We start from the raw sequence: 17,700 nt of genomic DNA, 5'->3' as shown, positions 1-17,700 counted from the left end.
ACCTGGGTAGCGAACTGATGTATGTATTGTTGAACCTCCTGTGGTCTAAAGTGTAGGAGACAGTATTCCAGTTTCATCTGATATTTCACAGCAGTCACTGAGCATACAAAATCCACAATACGTCCCCAGTACCGGCGTGCATGTTCGCACGACCACCATATGTGATGCATATCACCTTCATTTCCACATGCCCGCCAGCACTGTGCAGAGCTTGTCCTAAACATCTTAGCCAATCGGCTAGGGGTGTGGTACCAGCTGTATAACATCTTATGTCCATTTTCTACCAATGCGCTGGATACCGATACTCTAAGCAAGGATTTAAAAGCTCTCGCCCATTGTCTAGGATCATATGTAGTCCCCATTGCTAGTTCCCATTTATGCGTATAATATTCTACTGGGTATTGCCGGGATAGAAGAGCCTTATATATCCTAGAAATACCCCCTCTACCGCCACCATTTGTCATTCCCTTCTCCAATTGTGTCTCAGTAAGTTCAAGTTCCTCCCCTGCTGTGTGTTTAATGAAATCCTGTACTTGGTAGTAATGGAATGCCTGTAGCGGGGACAGCCCATGCTTCCCACAGAGTTCTGAAAATGAAGGGAGCGTACCTTCTTCGCTCATTTGCCCCAATTCGCACAATCCCATGTCTTCCCATTCTTTGTACACGGTATCTGGGCTTCCTGTGCCAAATTGGGGGGCAAATCTAAGGTATGTATGCCTAAAATAGGTGCGCTCCGGGAAAAATTGGTCTCTAATCTTATACCAGGTTGCCAGTGGCCATTGAGTAATGTGTGGACTTCTTTTTATTAATTCTCTCAATGTATGTTTTGGTAGCCATGGTATGGTCCACCTGCCAGCTCTGTTCTATATCCACCCAGATTTTCTCCGATTTCTGGAGCCAGATCGCTAAGATCCGCAAATGGGCCACACAATAGTATCCCTGAAATGAGGGGACCCCCCATACCTCCCCTGTCTCGGAATTGGTACATCAGCTCCCGGTTTACCCTTGGTGGCCTTTTCTTCCAAATAAATGAGAATACTCTGCCTTGTAGACCTCGAAAGAAGGCATCTGGTATTTCAATCGGTAAAGCCATGAATAAGTACAACAGCTTCGGGAGAACTATCATCTTAATAGCATTAATTCTGCCCATCCAGGATAATGTTAAACCTTCCCACCGTTCTAGCTCTTTAAAGAGTTCTCGTGTTTTAGGAGGGAAGTTATATTCAAATAAATCTGCCACCTGTCGAGTTATATTAACTCCCAGATACCAAATATACACCTTTTAGCCCATCTATAAGGAAATTGTTTTCTCAGGGTTTCTAATGTAGTATGAGATAAATTTATATCTAGTGCCTCAGATTTGTTGAAGTTAACCTTAAAACCCGATAGTGACCCATATGTGTGAATTTCTTCTCCCAGGGCTGGGAATGCTGACAAAGGATCTTTTAGGGTGAGCAGGATGTCATCTGCAAAGAGGAGTATCTTGGTCTCAATGCCTCCCCCTCTAAGGCCCTTAATTCTCTGGTTTGCTCTGATTCTGGCTGCTAAAGTTTCCATCACCAGAGCAAACAGCAGAGGCGACAATGCGCAACCCTGCCGTGTTCCTCTGTGTAAAAAAAAGGGCTGAGTCAGTGTCCCATTAACTCTCACTGCTGCAGTCGGGGTCTTATAAATAAGACGTAGCCATTCCACGTATCGCCCCCCGATGCCCGCCCTTTCCAACACTGCAAGGAGGAATGGCCAATGGACCCAATCAAATGCCTTCTCTGCGTCCAGAGACAGTATACAGAGTGGTGATTGGAGTATCTGAGCCCCTTGAATTACTTGCAGTGTTCTCCGTATATTGTCAAATGTCTGGCGTTCATGGACAAAGCCTGCTTGGTCTTCATGTATTAACTGTGGGAGGAAGATTTGTAGCCTAGTAGCCATAATCTTTGAAAAGATCTTATAGTCTACTCCCAGCAATGAGATAGGTCTGTAAGAGCCACACTGCTGGGGGTCCTTGCCTGGCTTGAGCAGAACCGTGATTGTGGCCAGGTTCCAAGTAGGTGGCAGTCCTGTAGTCTCATCCAATGAGTTAAAAACCCTTAGCAACAAAGGAGCTAGCAACCCTCCAAAGACTTTATAAAATTTATTTGTAAACCCATTGGGCCTTGGGGCTTTATCCAAGGCCATGCCCTTGATCGTCTGCTCTACCTCCTCCAGTGTGATTGGTTCCCCTAATTTTTGGTCAGCCACTTCAGGGAGTCTCGGGAGGTCCATATCCCTTAAATAGGTCGCTATCTCCTCATCACTACTGCCTCTTTCAATATTATATAAAGTTTTATAATATTCTCTAAAAGCTGATTCAAGGAAGTCTGAATCTGAGTGCACTATTCCCCTTTCATCTTTAAGTCCACCTATCATGTTCCTACTATTATGCTGCGCTAATTTATGAGCGTCTGCTAGGTTTATTGCCAAACTCAAAGTGTACCTGACGCACTCTCTAGTTTTTCTGCTATGTCTGCTAACTCTAGCTCGTGAAGCTGAGTGCAAAGTTCGTGGACCTGCCCTCTGAGTGCCAAGGGATTCTGGGCCTTCTCCTCTTGGAGTAGCTTCTCAGTGTGTGCTAATTTTTGGCGGAGAGCAGTTTCTTTAGCGCTTCTCTCCCTCCACCTCCTAAACTTCAAAGCTATCAATTGACCTCGTATCACTGCTTTGAGGCCCTCCCATAGCACTGTTGGAGAGACCTCCCCATTATCATTGAATTGAATGTATTCCTTAATATACTGTTCTATCTGAGTTACATTGGCTGGATCCATTAACAAGGCGTCATCCAGACGCCACTGCCGCCGCATTCTATTGGGACTTAATCCTTTGACTTGAACCAGCACCGGGGCATGATCTGACCAAGTGCGGGGTAGGATGGCATGTTCCCCCACTGCCCCCAGCATGGAGGTGTCTCCTAGCCACATATCAATTCTGGAGGAAGACTGGTGTACCGTAGAAAAATATGTATAAGCCCGCTGAGTGGGATTTTCCCTACGCCAATAGTCTATAAGTTGCCAGTGTGTCACAAACTCATGGAATTGTTTCCTATCGTGTTTAGCATAATTTGCGTTGCGAGTTGTATTATCTAGACGTGGGTTCAACGTAAGATTAAAGTCCCCACCTATTATCAGTGACCCCTCTGTGTCTGGTCAGTAATTGGTCTAGTTCTGTAAAGAAGTCTCCATGCCTTGTGTTAGGGCCATAAACATTCACCATTGTGTAGAGGCGTCCTGCCAGTGCAAAAACTACTAACAGATACCTCCCTCCTTTATCTTTTGTTACTTTCTTGATCTCCCAGGGTTTACCGCCCCCAAATGCTATTAAGACACCTCTACTTTTTGTATTGTCAGTGTTGGAGGCAAAGTGGATAATGGGGAATCTCTTATGTTTACATAAATATTCATATCTTGGTTTTAAGTGAGTCTCCTGTATCAGTCCTATGTCCACCCCCAATCGCTGTAGTTCGCGGAATAGTAGCTGTCGCTTCCTAGGTATATTCAAACCTCTGACATTAAGTGACAAACATTTAATATCACCCATCCTTCTTTAAGGGCTATGGATCCACCCCTGTACTTCCCCAGTAGCTTTGGTCATGATCCTGTATCCGACTCGCATTTTGTACCATATTGGAGTCGCTCCCTCCCCTCCCTTTGAGAAATCCCCTCCCCTTTTCCTTGCTATCCTTAAGTAGTTTAGGCACCACTATAAACCCCCGTGGTTGCCTAATCAGGGTGGAAGGAGTAGCATAGAACCCGTTCCCGTGTACCCCACAACAAAAACATAGCTCAAGCTACTTCTTATCCAAGGCTGGAGAGTGGCTCAACATATATAACTTCAAAATCAACTATATCGCATGTATCAATAATAAATCCAAGACAAGAGTCTGTGCCTCTTCAGGTGACTCGTGTGGAGGATTGTTGACGCTGCAGCCTCTTTGCACCTTTCCCCACCCACTGCCACTTTGGCAGGAGGGGGCGGGGGCTGGGCCTGGTTCCAGAATTGGCCTCCTGCCGATCCTCGGGTTCCACTGCTTCTGGGCAGATGTTTCGTGCTTCCGTGATAGACTGAATTTGGTGCGTTTTTCCATCCTTATAAAACACCAAGGCAAAGGGATGTCGCCACCTATATTGAATCTTTAAGTCTCTTAAATGCCTCGTGAAGGGTTTCAGTTCCCCCCTCCGTCTCAATGTCGCCGCTGCTAAATCTTGGTATATTTCAATGGCATATGAGTCCCATTTAAAATCCTGGGTTTGACGTGCCATCTTCAGCACTTGTTCTTTGAGTTTATAGCTAGAGAAGCACGCAATAATATCTTTGGGTTTGTTGTTGCGCACGGGTCCCAACGCCTGGTGCGCCCTCTCCAGTATTATTGTTCCAGGCTCCATTGTGTCACCATTAAGAGTAAACAGTTCATGCACAATTTTTTGGACCACCTGTTTGCTGTCTTGGTAGGTTGATGTTTCTGGCAGACCTCGGAATCGTAAATTGCTGCGTCTCCCCCGATTTTCTAAATCTTCTGCTTTGTCCAGCAACTACTGTTGTGTGCTCTGCATTTCTGCGATCTGGTGGTCTAGCGTGTCTATGGCTTCACTGTGAGCGTCTACCTGCACCTCTGTGCTCTCCAAGCGTGCTCCCAGCTCTTGGATTTCACCCCGTAGGTCTGCTCCCATCGTCGCCACCTCCGCATGTAGCGCTTTAAGGTCTGCACTGATGTTCTGCAGCCATTCTTGCAGGCTTAATTGATCCCCCTCCGCGGTTTCCGCTACCGTTCGCTGTTCCAGCGAAGTCTCCTGGGGTCTGATGCGTTCCGCTTGTGCGGACTCTTTCATTTTCTGCGCGGCCGCCATTTTGTTTTGTGGCGTCGTCGCGTCGCTAGCAAAAGCAAACCGTTTAAGATCCACTGCAGACCGGGACAGGCTCATGTGCTGTCGTTCCGCTGTCTTCCAGGCTATACTCTCGGTAAGTTTTGACTCTCCAGCCAGACATTTAAACTATATTTATTGCCGTTTTTGTCGAGGGGCCACCGGAGCTAACTTTTCAGGCATCCATACCTCTCGGTGACGTCACTTCCTCTCCTTTCCCTTATCTTTTCAGCTACTACATTCGAGTACTAGAGAGGCCTTCTTTTCCTCTTACTTTGATGTAATTTTCTAACATAAAGGTTAGTTGCCTTTTTAATATAGCTCCTTTCAGTCTTGTCCATTGTTGTTCTACATCCTTCAGCTGTTCCCATCCCACGAACTGTTCCTTGAGTAATTCCCCCATCTTGGCAAAGTTAGTTCCTTTGAAATCCAGGACCTTCAATCTCGAGTGAGCCCTGTCTTCTGTTTTAATATTGAACCATACCATACGATGATCAGTAGATGCCAAATGGTCCTCCACCTTGATGTCAGAAACGTACTCTCCATTCGTAAGCACCAGGCCCAGAACAGCTCCATCCCACGTCAGTTCCGTTACCCACTGCCGGAACAATTATTCCTGTAGGGAATCTAGATCTCTTTGCTTCTAGACGACCCCGCAGCCGGGACACCCCAATCAACATCCGGCATATTGAAGTCTCCTATCAGTAGTACTTCCCCTTTTCCTAGCTATCTTATGGATGTCTTCAATTAAGTCTCTGTCCATTTCCTTTGACTGTGAGGGAGGTCTGTATATCACTCCGATATAGATACATTTTCCTTTCCCTCTTTCCAGTTTAACCCACAGCGCTTCTTCCCTGCCCCACATGTCCTGCAGTTCTGTCACTTGGATATCATTCTTAGCATATAATGCCACACCTCCACCCTTTTTTCCTACTCTGTCCTTCCTGAATAGATTATAGCCAGGTATAGCAACATCCCAGTCATGGTTTTCCGTGAACCACGTCTCCGTGACCGCCACTAAATCCAAGTCCGCTTCCATCATTGTAGCCTCAAGTTCTAGAAGTTTGTTTCCCATCAATTTTAGTTTAAAGCTCTCTTTAGTACTTTAGCCAGCCTGTTGCTGAAGACACTCCTTCCCTTCCTTGACAGATGGACACCATCACCACTCAGTGCCTCTTGGAAAATCATCCCATGGTCTACGAAACCAAAGCCCTCTAGTCGGCAGCCACACATTTATCTCCAAGATGCGAGCTTCTCTCATTCGACCTTTACCTTCGACAGAGAGGATTGATGAGAACACCACCTGTGCACCTAGATGCTTCATCCTCTGACCCAAAGCCTCAAAGTCCTTGTACGATACATTTAATAGGGACCTGGTAGACAATACTTAGCTGTATCATTTGTGCCAACATTGATAGTAGCATAGGAGCATGGTCCGTAGGCTTGATGAGTCTAGGCAATCTTTCCACAATATCGCGAATCTTGGCACCTGGCAGACAGCACACCTCTCTGGACATCATATCTGGCCGGCAGATGGGCGCTTCAGTACCCTTGAGAAGTGAATCTCAAACCACTACTACCTTTTGCTTTCTTTGGGCCAATTTTCTGGCCCTGATGGCATTTTTAGTCATTGTTTCCTCCTGTTTTTTAGATGTTTCTAGTTATTCTACCTCCAGGGCTGTGAACCGATTCTTTAGCTGAATAGAAGAGACACTCTGGGACAAAAGTGAGGACCACTGTAAATTAAACAGTAAACAGGATAAAAAGTGGGGAAACTAGCTTTTATCTATCTAAAAAAAAAAAAAAAAACAATGTAAAGAATCATTAATTGGCTGGAACAAGGGGGGTAATTAATCATAGAATAACACTAAGGTCCAGCTCTTGATTTAACCGTCTTGGGATTACAGCATTGAATTGAAAAATAAATCTGTGTTCAATTCTTTATAAAAATTTTATCTGTCTCCTCCTCTCCATGGACTCTTAGATTTATTCGGTACAAATAATCTATAATCATCAAAAGCATGATTAAGCTGAACTGAATGTTCTACGAGGTTTTTCTAAACACTTTCTTTTTATAGTACTGTGATGTTTAATGTTAAATACAAGGCTTGATATACTGCCTATTAAATGTTCAATAAATCAGGCACTTAATGCTCCTTTTGTTGTACCAATGTACCTTAAGCCACATTGGTCATGTCACTGTCACATCATTGGAGCACATGAAGTGGCTGCTGTATCAGGAATTTAAAAAGTAGCCCCCTTGTTTACAAAGCTAGTGACTGTCCTGCGCTAATGCCGATACAGCCCATTCACTTTGAATGGACTCTGTCGGCATTGCCACGCAGCTTAGTAAATGGGGGTAGATTTATAGTTCACATCACAATAATGCACAATGTCTGCTTTTATGTTTGTATTATTATGTTTTTATTACTCATTCTATGAATATGATTTGTATATTTATAATTATGTAGTTATCTTTATAATCTTAATGTATTTACATTTGCTGTATTGATATAATTTGTATTATGACTGTTGATATAAAAACAAGTAAAATAAAAATGTTTTGGTAATTTATGCCTATTCAGTACTGGTTCCCACACATGGCTTGTCACAGAATATTCAGATATAACAGAAGTACTCTGGGGAATATACAGTCCGGTTTCTTGGTAAATACCAATGTTTTGAATATTTAGAAACTTACAAATGGGGGGAGGAGTCAAGATGGCGCCGACACGCTGAACGCTGTAAACCTGCTCAGAACAATTTGCTGCTGAACTTGATTTTCCTCAAAAAAATAATGCCCCACAAGCGAAAAGGGTTGGTGAGAGCCTTACCTTCTCAGGCTCTTACGTCCTCCCCGATGCAGCAAACTCTGGACGGATTTGCAATTTGGCGTCCACCAGGTGATTCGGGAGGAGGAAACCTGCTTGACGCCAGTGCAGGGGCACAGACGTCGCTGGAAGTTGAGACCTCTTTGTCTCCCCCGACTGTTGGTACTCCACTCTGCCCAGCCGCGATTCGGGAAGGGGTTGCTGAACTACAAGCTCCGGAAGTCGGAGGCGGTGTGGCCAGCGGAGAGGGCCCCCTCCCAGAGTTGGAATCGGCTGTTGAAGGTAAATCGACGCGGGAGACCCCGCCAAGAGTGGTAACGCTTGACATGCTTTGGCAATCAATGCAAAAAAATTTATTTATTTATTTATTGCATTTGTATCCCACATTTTCCCACCTCTTTGCGGGTTCAGTGTGGCTTACAATAAGATATGAATAGTGGAAATACAGTTGTACAGCTTGGTTATGGCTTACATTGTACATGTTATGCGAGAATCGAACTATCGTTAGGAATATTACAATGGGACATCAACATTGAAACATTGGAAGGAGACAATGGGAAGCTTAAGGGCAGTAGTAAAGCACAAAGACATATGTTGGGAGTACATATTTCTGTGAGTATATGTATGGGTGATGTGGAATTAAGGGGGGTGATACATTGATGAATAGTGAGTGTGGACTCTATGTGTTTTGGCTCTTTCCGTAGATTGTTTCAAACAGGTGGGTCTTCATTGATTTGCGGAAGGCAGCTTGTTCGTGAATCATTCTTAGGTTGCGCGGCAGTGTATTCCAAAGCTGTGTGCTTATATAGGAAAAGGTTGACACGTGTAGTATTAAAATGCAAGATCTAATATAATAAAACGCACCCTCGACGTTCTGAGGACAACGTTCTGAAGCCACCTGACGTCACTCCCAGGCTGAAGGGTTTGTGGATTTGTGGTGTGAAGCCTTCAAGCCAGCCAGCCAGCCGTCTCTGCCCCGCCCTCGCGTCAAACGTCATGACGTCGAGGGCGGGAAAAAAAAATCCGGTAGCGAAGCGTCAGGGAAGGAGGCGGCGCTCCCGACATCTAGCCTTCCCTTCGCTGTGTTCCGCCTTCTTCTGACGTCAAGGATGACGTCAAAAGAAGGCGGAACACAGCGAAGGGAAGGCTAGACGTCGGGAGCACCGCCTCCTTCCCTGACGCTTCGCTGCCGGAACCGCCACGGAGGTAAATTTAAAAAGAAGAAAAAAAACAAAAAGGGATGTTGGGGGGAGAGAAGAGGGTTACCAGTAAAGTAGAACAATGGGAGCGGGAGGGCAGGGGAGAAACGACAGCATGGATGCGAAGGGGGGGGGGGGGGGGGGAGAAAAGGGCGGACCAGGCTGGGACATGGGAGAGAGAGGAGCATGGATGCGAGGGGGAGTCATGGAAGGGAGAGAGGGGACTTGCTGGAAAAGGATGGATGGGCATGGATTGGGAGGGCAGGGCTCAGGGAGAGAGGGGAATTGCTGGAAAGGGATGAATGGAGAGGGCAGGGGACAGAGGAGCATGGATGGGCATGGATTGGGAGGGCAGGACTCAAGGAGAAAGGGGAATTGCTGGATAGGGATGAATGGAGGGGACAGATGGGCATGGATGGATATGGATTGCAGGGCAGGCCTCAGGGAGAGAGGGGAATTGCTGGATAGGGATGAATGGAGGGGCCAGGTGACAGAGGAGCATGGATGGGCATGGATTGGAAGGGCAGGACTCAGGGAGAGGGGAATTGCTGGATAGGGATGAATGGAGGGGACAGATGGGCATGGATGGATATGGATTGCAGGGCAGGCCTCAGGGAGAGAGGGGAATTGCTGGATAGGGATGAATGGAGGGGGCAGGGGACAGATGAGCATGGATGGGCATGGATTGGGAGGGCAGGGCTCAGGGAGAGAGGGGAATTGCTGGATAGGGATGAATGGAGGGGACAGATGGGCATGGATGGATATGGATTGCAGGGCAGGCCTCAGGGAGAGAGGGGAATTGCTGGATAGGGATGAATGGAGGGGACAGGTGACAGAGGAGCATGGATGGGCATGGATTGGGAGGGCAGGGCTCAGGGAGGGGAATTGCTGGAAAAGGATGAATGGAGGGGGCAGGGGACAGATGGGCATGGATTGGGAGGGCAGGGCTCACACTCTCTCTCTCATATACAATGTCTTTCTGACTCTCTCACTCACACACTCTGTCTCACACTGTATCACATTCACTATGTGCCACACAGTCACTCACACACTCGCTTGGTCTCATATACTCACTCTCACAGAGAATCTGTGTGTCTCACACACACTCTCTCTCTCGCCCACACACATACACTATCTCTCACACTGTGTCTCACATACACACTTGCACACACTCTCATTCTCACAAACACACTCATACCCAGACTCACTCTCTCTCTCACACACTCACACTTTCACTCTGACTCTCAAACAGTCACTCTCACATATACTCTCCCAAACATACACACTCCGAGGAAAACCTTGCTAGCGCCCGTTTCATTTGTGTCAGAAACGGGCCTTTTTTACTAGTTTAATAATAAATTCTACTCGAGACCAAAAAACTTGCTAATACTGTAGGCCAGCTATCTCAATCTTTGGATAAGCTGAAGCAAGATTTAAAAGATCAGGAAAAACACTCTCAGGAAGAAGCTGTGAAAACTAATGAAAAATTTATTGCAGTGATGAAAGATATGTCTATGCGTCAAAGGATTGAACAAATAGAAAACTATAATAGGCGATTGAACATGCGAATTCTTAATTTCCCCAAACCAGTAGGAATGTTACCATATGATTTGTTCAAAAAGTTTCTTGTGGAGAACTTAAAATTTTCAGCTCAAGATATTCCGCCGATAAACAAGATTTATTTCTTACCTACAAAGAAAGATCGAGAAGGTGTTTTGGAGGAAGCAGAAGAATTGAATGATATTTCACAGATATTGGAGGACTCTTTGTCCGAGGTGACAACTAGAGCTACCCTCCTTGTATCCTTTGTATTTGAACAAGACTTTGACGCTGTATTAAAACTTTACTTTAAAAATACACAGCAACAATTTTGTGGACAGAAATTGTGGATATTTCCTGCCATGACTAAAATCACTCAAGAAAGAAGAAAACAGTTTCTTGAAAAGAGAGAGGAAACCAGGTCTTTAGGGGCAACTTTCTTACTTGCTTATCCTTGCAAGTGTGTTATAAAATATCTAAATATAAAGTATGTGTTTTTGTACCAACACAATTGAGAGAATTTATAAATATGAAAAAGCTTGTCAAATGATAAAACCAACATAAAGTATTGTATGGTGGTATTTAGGGCTAGGCCTTTCCTTATAATTTTTTTTTCTTCTTTTTATGTTCCCCTGAACTATTTCGACTCCTTCCTCTTTAATTGTGGTCAAAGGAAGATATGGTGAAATATTAATGTTTTTCTTTAGTTAATTTTGTTTCCACTTGAATGATATGTATTAATCATATCTGTATTTCATGTCACAAGTATAATGCTTGTAAAGTTATGAAAATTTTCAATAAATAAACAATTTAAAAATAAAGAAACCTACCAAACTATAAAACATATATGCAATAAAATTTATATTATGGAAATACTGTGCAGCGTTAAATTATTGTGCTCAGTTTGCCATGCATGTAATTCAGCCATAAAATAGCTTATATCATGCCTCTGGGTATCTCCATCATAGCACCACCCTCCCTACCTACCAATTAGTAAAAAATATTGAAATCAGGTAAAATAACCGTTAATACTTAACTTCTGTGGGTTGTTTCATGTAACTTGCTATGAGTCGGTTTCCCAGTGGAAAAGATTAAACTGGTCATGCGCTGGCAATTAACTTGTTTTTTTCTTTTTTTCTTATTTCATGTTGCTTGTGTTCATATTTGTGATTGTGTTATAAATAATCATAATGTTTCACGTTCCCACAGAACAGAAGTTAAGTATTAACGGTTATTTTACCTGATTTCAGTATTTTTTTACTAATTGGTAGGTAGGGAGGGTGGTGCTATGATGGAGCTACCCAGAGGCATGATACAAGCTATTTTATGGCAGAATTACATGCATGGCAAACTGAGCACAATAATTTAATGCTGCACAGTATTTCCATAATATAAATTTTATTGCATATGTGTGTTATAGTTTGGTAGGTTTCTAAATATTCAAAACAGAATATTCAGAGTCAATTGTTATAGCAGTGCCAGCTAGAGCTTATGTGGGTCTCGGCTTAATATCAAAGGTTTCTACCCAGGAACTACAGCACCCCCACCCTCAAAGAAAATAGATGGCAGGCCCCAAGTACTGCAAGGCTGCTAGAGGTCACAATATCCATTTTGAACAGCTGCTGCACCAGGCAGGAGCGAGTGGGCATCACTCCTACTTGTTTGGCCTACTAGACAACAAGGGACCATCCAGGTAGGCCTGGGAGTGCCTACAGGGGCGGGGGAGCTCTGGCCTGCTATCTTTTTTTGTTGAGTGGGTGGGGGGGGGGGGGTTGCTGTGGTCCCTAGGGGTGAGAGAAGGGATTAGAAAGGTTGGGGGGCAGCTGGCACTTCTCTACCGCAACCTGGAGATTCAATGGGCAGTGGCCAATATTCAGATTGGTGCCCGGTTACATCCATAGCTAGAATTAGGACAACCTAACTAGTCAGCGGTCTGAATATGGCCACTAACTGGTTAGGCCCAGGGACCTTCCGGACTCTAACCGGACACTGCATGTGTGATCTGTGCTAATAATCAGTAGCACTGTATAGTTATGTGCCGTTGATTACATATTTATTTTATTTAAGTAAACCTGATATACCACCTTAACAGTTAGATCTAGATGCTATACAATAAAAACAACAAGTGCAGAACTAAAGTATATGTCAGGAAAGTGTCTACATTCATTCCACAAAGCTAGAGTAAAACAGCAGGAAGGTGAGAAGGGGGGGAGAACTTTTGTATTTAGGGGGGGGGGGGGGGGTAGGGAATAGCAGAGCAGGGGAGGAGAAACTGATCCTTCAGCAGCAAAACACCCTATGTAGTATTGAAGGCATGGTGAAATAGCCAAGTCTTTATATAGATGGTTTACATTTTTAAAATAAGGGTTCAGCTCTAATTTTGCTGATAGCCTCTGACAAGCGATTTTAAACAGCCAAAAGTCTTCCTTAGCCCTTTAACTCACTTTAAATATCAGGTAGATAGTGTCTAAATGAGATGATGGATATAACAGCAGATGTTTTATTTTTGAATGGAGTTGGGGGTCTTTACTGCGTCGTTTGAGTCGCTTTACAACACATCACAATGATCAGAAAATATCAGTTATCCGTATTCATTTTGCGGGCAATTTGGTAACTGGTCGCCTATGTGAGGAAGTCCAAAAAGTGGATTTTAGAAGGGCTGCGTGCCTTCTAAACTAAGTTTTCTGATCCAATCCCAGTAACACACACATTCTGACTCTCAAATTTACACCTGCTTTGAAGGTACAAATTTGGTACAGAATGCACATATATATCGCACCATCACCACCATTCCACCCAGACCACAGTCCTAGGAATGCCTGTGCACAGATCATGTAAAGTAAATGTATTTGTTTCTGTGCACATGTGCATATGTGGTTATGCAGTTCTATAAAAGCCCTTTTCTGCATGTGGAACAGGCTTTATGTATGGAAAATGCTTTATAAAACTGCCCCCTTTTTACAATCTGAAACACACAATGAAGTCTTCACACAGACGTACAGATGTGTATGCATGACCTGAATGACCAGGTTGAGTTGCACCCTGCCAAGAGAAGCTCTTCTAGGTACACCGGGAAGTCTGTGTTCTTGGAGTGATCCAAACAGAAGGAGACTGACTCCATCTGGGGCCTCTTCCAGCTTTTAGTAATAATACTTTTCATTGTCTTACATGTGTGGGAATTATCTTGTGAAGTGATTCTCTTCTCAGTCGTCTTAGTATTTCATGACACATTTACCATGTCTTGTGTTCATGAAATTGCTTCCACTTCCTATAGTTTGTGTAGTCCAGGCTTTGCCATCTTCGAGCAGAGGTTCTCAACAGAGTGCACAATGAATATGCATGAAATAGATTTGCATGCATTGCCTCCATGCTATGCAGATCTACCTTGTACATTTTCATTGTGCATATCCTGAACCTGACTGGTAAGGACAGGGTTGAGAACCACTATCTTAAAGGGTTAATATCCCTGTGAGCATCAGAGGAGGCTGCATTATCTGAGTATTTGGAAGAGGAGGAGAAAAGAGATCAGTTAATATGATTGGAACTAGGGACATTAGAAGAATTTACAGAACTAAATTTGCCAGTATATTGCTGATATTTTTTCTTCTCAGTTTAATATGATTGGAATTAGGGACATCACAAGAATTTACAGAACTAACTCTGCCAGTGTATTGCTGACATATATTTTTATTTTATTTTGCATTCTTTTTCCCTTGGCCCCTCTCTATTCCATATCATCACAGGAACTATCCTTGTATGGAACTAGTATTGTGGAAACCCCCAGGGAGCTTGATCCAGAAGGCCATCCATTCCCTGAGGAGACAGCAAGACTCTTCGCCAGAGAGCTCAAACAAGACTGGAATCTCATCCTCCTTTTTCTCACAACTGAACACTAATGACTTAGGAGCATCCCAGCAGAAAGGAATTCTACAGCAGGAGCTGGAGGACAGGATGGAGCAGTGAAGTACACAGGTGGACATGTAGGCTTCAGTCCCCTGCTTGCTTGCAGTAATATATTGGAACTTTGAAAATGCTGTGTTCTGTGTCTTGAGTTAAAGTTTCACTGAAGCAACATGACGTCTCAGTGACTCTTTAGAAAGACGCTGAGGGTAGTTCACCCTTGATACAGCTGGACTGCTGTTTATTACAAATAAACAACTGCACTAACCCAGAGTTCAAACCAGCTATCTAGTTAATTTCATGAGGGCTTGTTCAGCCATGGGTAGAACCTAGTTATTGTCCTGGGTGCTCTACCAGCTGGAAACAGAATCCTACTATTATCCCAAAGGATATATGAGCCTGTGAGAAGAGATGGGCAAAGAGGTACTATATAAAGTTCATCAATTTGATAACCGATTCATACCTAATTTGTCAGTTCAAACATGAAAATCACAATATAAAGGAGTCGGTAAATCTGATACATCACAAAAATGTATTGGTATAGGGGATTAACTTAAGTTCTACTCTTATAAGATTGGTACACATTTTTGCTGAATTTTTCTGCACACCAAAAGCACCAAATTCCCAAGATATAAATAAAATGAATTTTAAAAATACCACATCCAAACATAAGATGCAAATGCATTGCATTCAATGAAATATTTCAACATCACAGAAAAGATTGTATTTCAAGCCTACAGTCTTCCTTTCCTGAGCCAGAACTGGAATAAACAGAATACGTGTAAGGAGTTGTTAACCTAACCTTACTATCCCATTACAGTGATCTTTTCCTCGGTTCTTGGGGCCCCTTACCTCATTTTATAAGACTTTCATCATTCTGTTGTCAAGACAGTTTTACAATGAGTAGCCTGCAGCCATCTTATATTCCAAAGAATTATCACACACTGCAAATCTAGTGGAGAACATAGTTTCTCACTATGGTGCATCGCTGATAGATTTTCTAAATGTAGCAACTTGTAATTTTTGGACAAGACGATTGGTACCAGCTGTACACTATAAAGCTATCTTGTGAACAGGAAACCAAAGTCTTGCAAACCGAGAAGAGTAATTGTGAGAACAAGTTGTAAGTGACGGCAGATAAAGACCTGATCGGTCCATCCAGTCTGTCCAACTGTTGTACTCATTATTAATTCATAATTAAATCAACAGTGAATGTGATGTAAAATACTTGAACAAAATACTAAAAGATCAGTGGACGGAGATTGTAATGGTATTAACTCCTTTGGATGCATTCTGCTCCTAATTTTGTTTTTGAAAAAGATGGGGCCAATATTCTGCCTCTGGTGGTCAGCCACTAACATCCATGGGCAGAATTAAGCCAGACTTTCAATGCCAGGTCACGTCCAGGCACCAGTAATGAATATCCAGGGTTGGCCGCCGACCTGGAAGTTGTGAGTGCTGGCTGATATTCAGTGCCAGCACCCAAATAACTAAGCGAGCAAAGATAGGATTATACAAAAAGGCAGTCCTATCTGCCCTCTTAGCTGTGTGGGCACTGGCACTGAATATGCTTGATGCCCCATGTAACTACTGACTCTTGTCTGGCACTTCCCATGGACCACGCTGGTACTAACTGTGGACACTGAGCATGATTTAACCAGGCAGGAGTCTCTCATGTCCAGTTAAATCACTTTGAATATCAGGCTCAAAGATTTTAGGTTTGAGACACCAGTTCATCTGAAGGAAACATACCTTGTGTTTGGGATATGGTATTTTTAAGATGATTCTTTTTTTTTTTTCTTAAAAATAGGAGCTTTTAGTAAATACATTGCACAATTTATCTGTATATCAGTCCCATATGGTTAAATTGATTAAAGATAAATTTTAAAAAATTGTGTGCTAGTCACCTATGCTAATACATTTTAGTGGTGCATTAGCTCTGTGACCTCTCATATGCTCCCTCATTCTATATTTTGGCGTCAAACAATGCATGCAGAATACAATTGGTTGCACGCTTTGCATGGTGTGCTAGGCACACTGACTTATACCAGCTCCGGCCTCCCTAAACTTAACCTTAAGCGCCTTCAAACTGTGCAGAATACTGCTATTTGGCTACTTTCCCGTGCCCACAGGTTTGACCATGTTACCCCACTGCTTGCCTGTTCCCACTGGCTTCCTGTTCCTTTCTGAGTCCAATTTAAGATCCTTTAACGCAGAAGGTTCTGAACTTGGGTACCCACCTTAGCTCTCTGTTCTTATCTCATCCTATGTACCCTCTCGATCATTCTGCTCGCTTGTCCCAGTTAGCGTTACTCCCTGTTTCTTGCTCCCGCCTCAAATCCACTCAATGCTCAGCCTTCTTTTGTACCTCCCCCTCTCTGGAACACTCTACCAGTAGAACTCCGTAATAAGAAGTCCTATCCTCAGTTTCAATCCTTCGTAAGTCCTACATTTTTTTTTCAGGCCTTTCCCTTTCTCTCTCCCAGATGATTCTGCATTGCTGCCTGTTCTGGTTTTTGTCCTCTGGTTGCCCTTCCCCTGCTTTTCCATTCTCTCCATTTCTTTGAATTTTGTATTTTTGTACACTGCAGTGTTTTTCCATTTCTTTGAATTTGTATTTTTGTACACTGCTGTGTTTGTGAAGAGTGGTATATCAAGTGTTCACTAAACAACGTTGTCATAAGTGGGTTGGCCTAAATTGTGGCACACCAATGGCGCTTTGCACTAATATTTTATAAAGGCTTAGGAATTCCCTGAAGCCATTGTAGAACTGGTGCTAAGCACACCCCAATTGGTGCCAAGTTTTAGAATTGCCACCATGGTGATTTTGGTGTTTGAATTGAGAAGTTACAGTTAAGAACTGGTTATCAAATTGACGTAATTTTTTATACCACTTTACTTTCTTTTAGCAGTAACACAGTAGGAAGTGGTATAAATTTTATATACCTCATGTTTTATATTTGCTTTTGGCACACAGCTATGCCTTCTGTAATGTGTAGAATTGGTGATTTCTTTACACTGTACTGACTGTTTTACTTTGCTGTAAAAAGAGAGAGACATTTTTTTAATTAAAGGAAATGCTGTCAAAAGAAATACCCCAGGGCTTGTGCAATCATTCACATTTGCAAATATTTCAGTATGACTTGCTTTTCCTTCCATTGGTCATCAGTATCCTGCTGCCCTTTCCATGTAATGCCACAATTCTCAGTTAGGACTTTGCTGATATAGCCTTATATGTATGCAGGCTGGAAATTGCATTATTAAGAGGCTAGAGACACACTAGGCTAATCAGGAGGTAAAGTTGATATCATCTTGTTAAAAGCCTGGAGAGCAACTGAT

At 43.3% G+C, this 17,700-nt stretch overlaps 1 protein-coding gene across 3 annotated transcripts in view; it reads left to right on the top strand.

Annotated features, from left to right (window-relative positions):
- Nucleotides 1-17,441, top strand: part of HCFC1R1 (host cell factor C1 regulator 1) — a 65,398-nt gene extending 47,957 nt beyond the window's left edge. For all 3 annotated transcript variants that reach the window (XM_030209524.1, XM_030209522.1, XM_030209523.1), the window contains exon 6: nucleotides 14,205-17,441. In XM_030209524.1, coding sequence (XP_030065384.1) covers nucleotides 14,205-14,424 — 220 coding nt within the window. In that variant the 3' untranslated portion in view covers nucleotides 14,425-17,441. The remainder of the gene's footprint in view (nucleotides 1-14,204) is intronic.
- The last annotated feature ends 259 nt before the right edge of the window (nucleotides 17,442-17,700 follow it).

The sequence above is a fragment of the Microcaecilia unicolor genome, chromosome 7, assembly GCF_901765095.1.
Source record: "Microcaecilia unicolor chromosome 7, aMicUni1.1, whole genome shotgun sequence".
NCBI lineage: Eukaryota > Metazoa > Chordata > Amphibia > Gymnophiona > Siphonopidae > Microcaecilia > Microcaecilia unicolor.
This window is presented reverse-complemented; position numbering and strand designations above follow the sequence as displayed.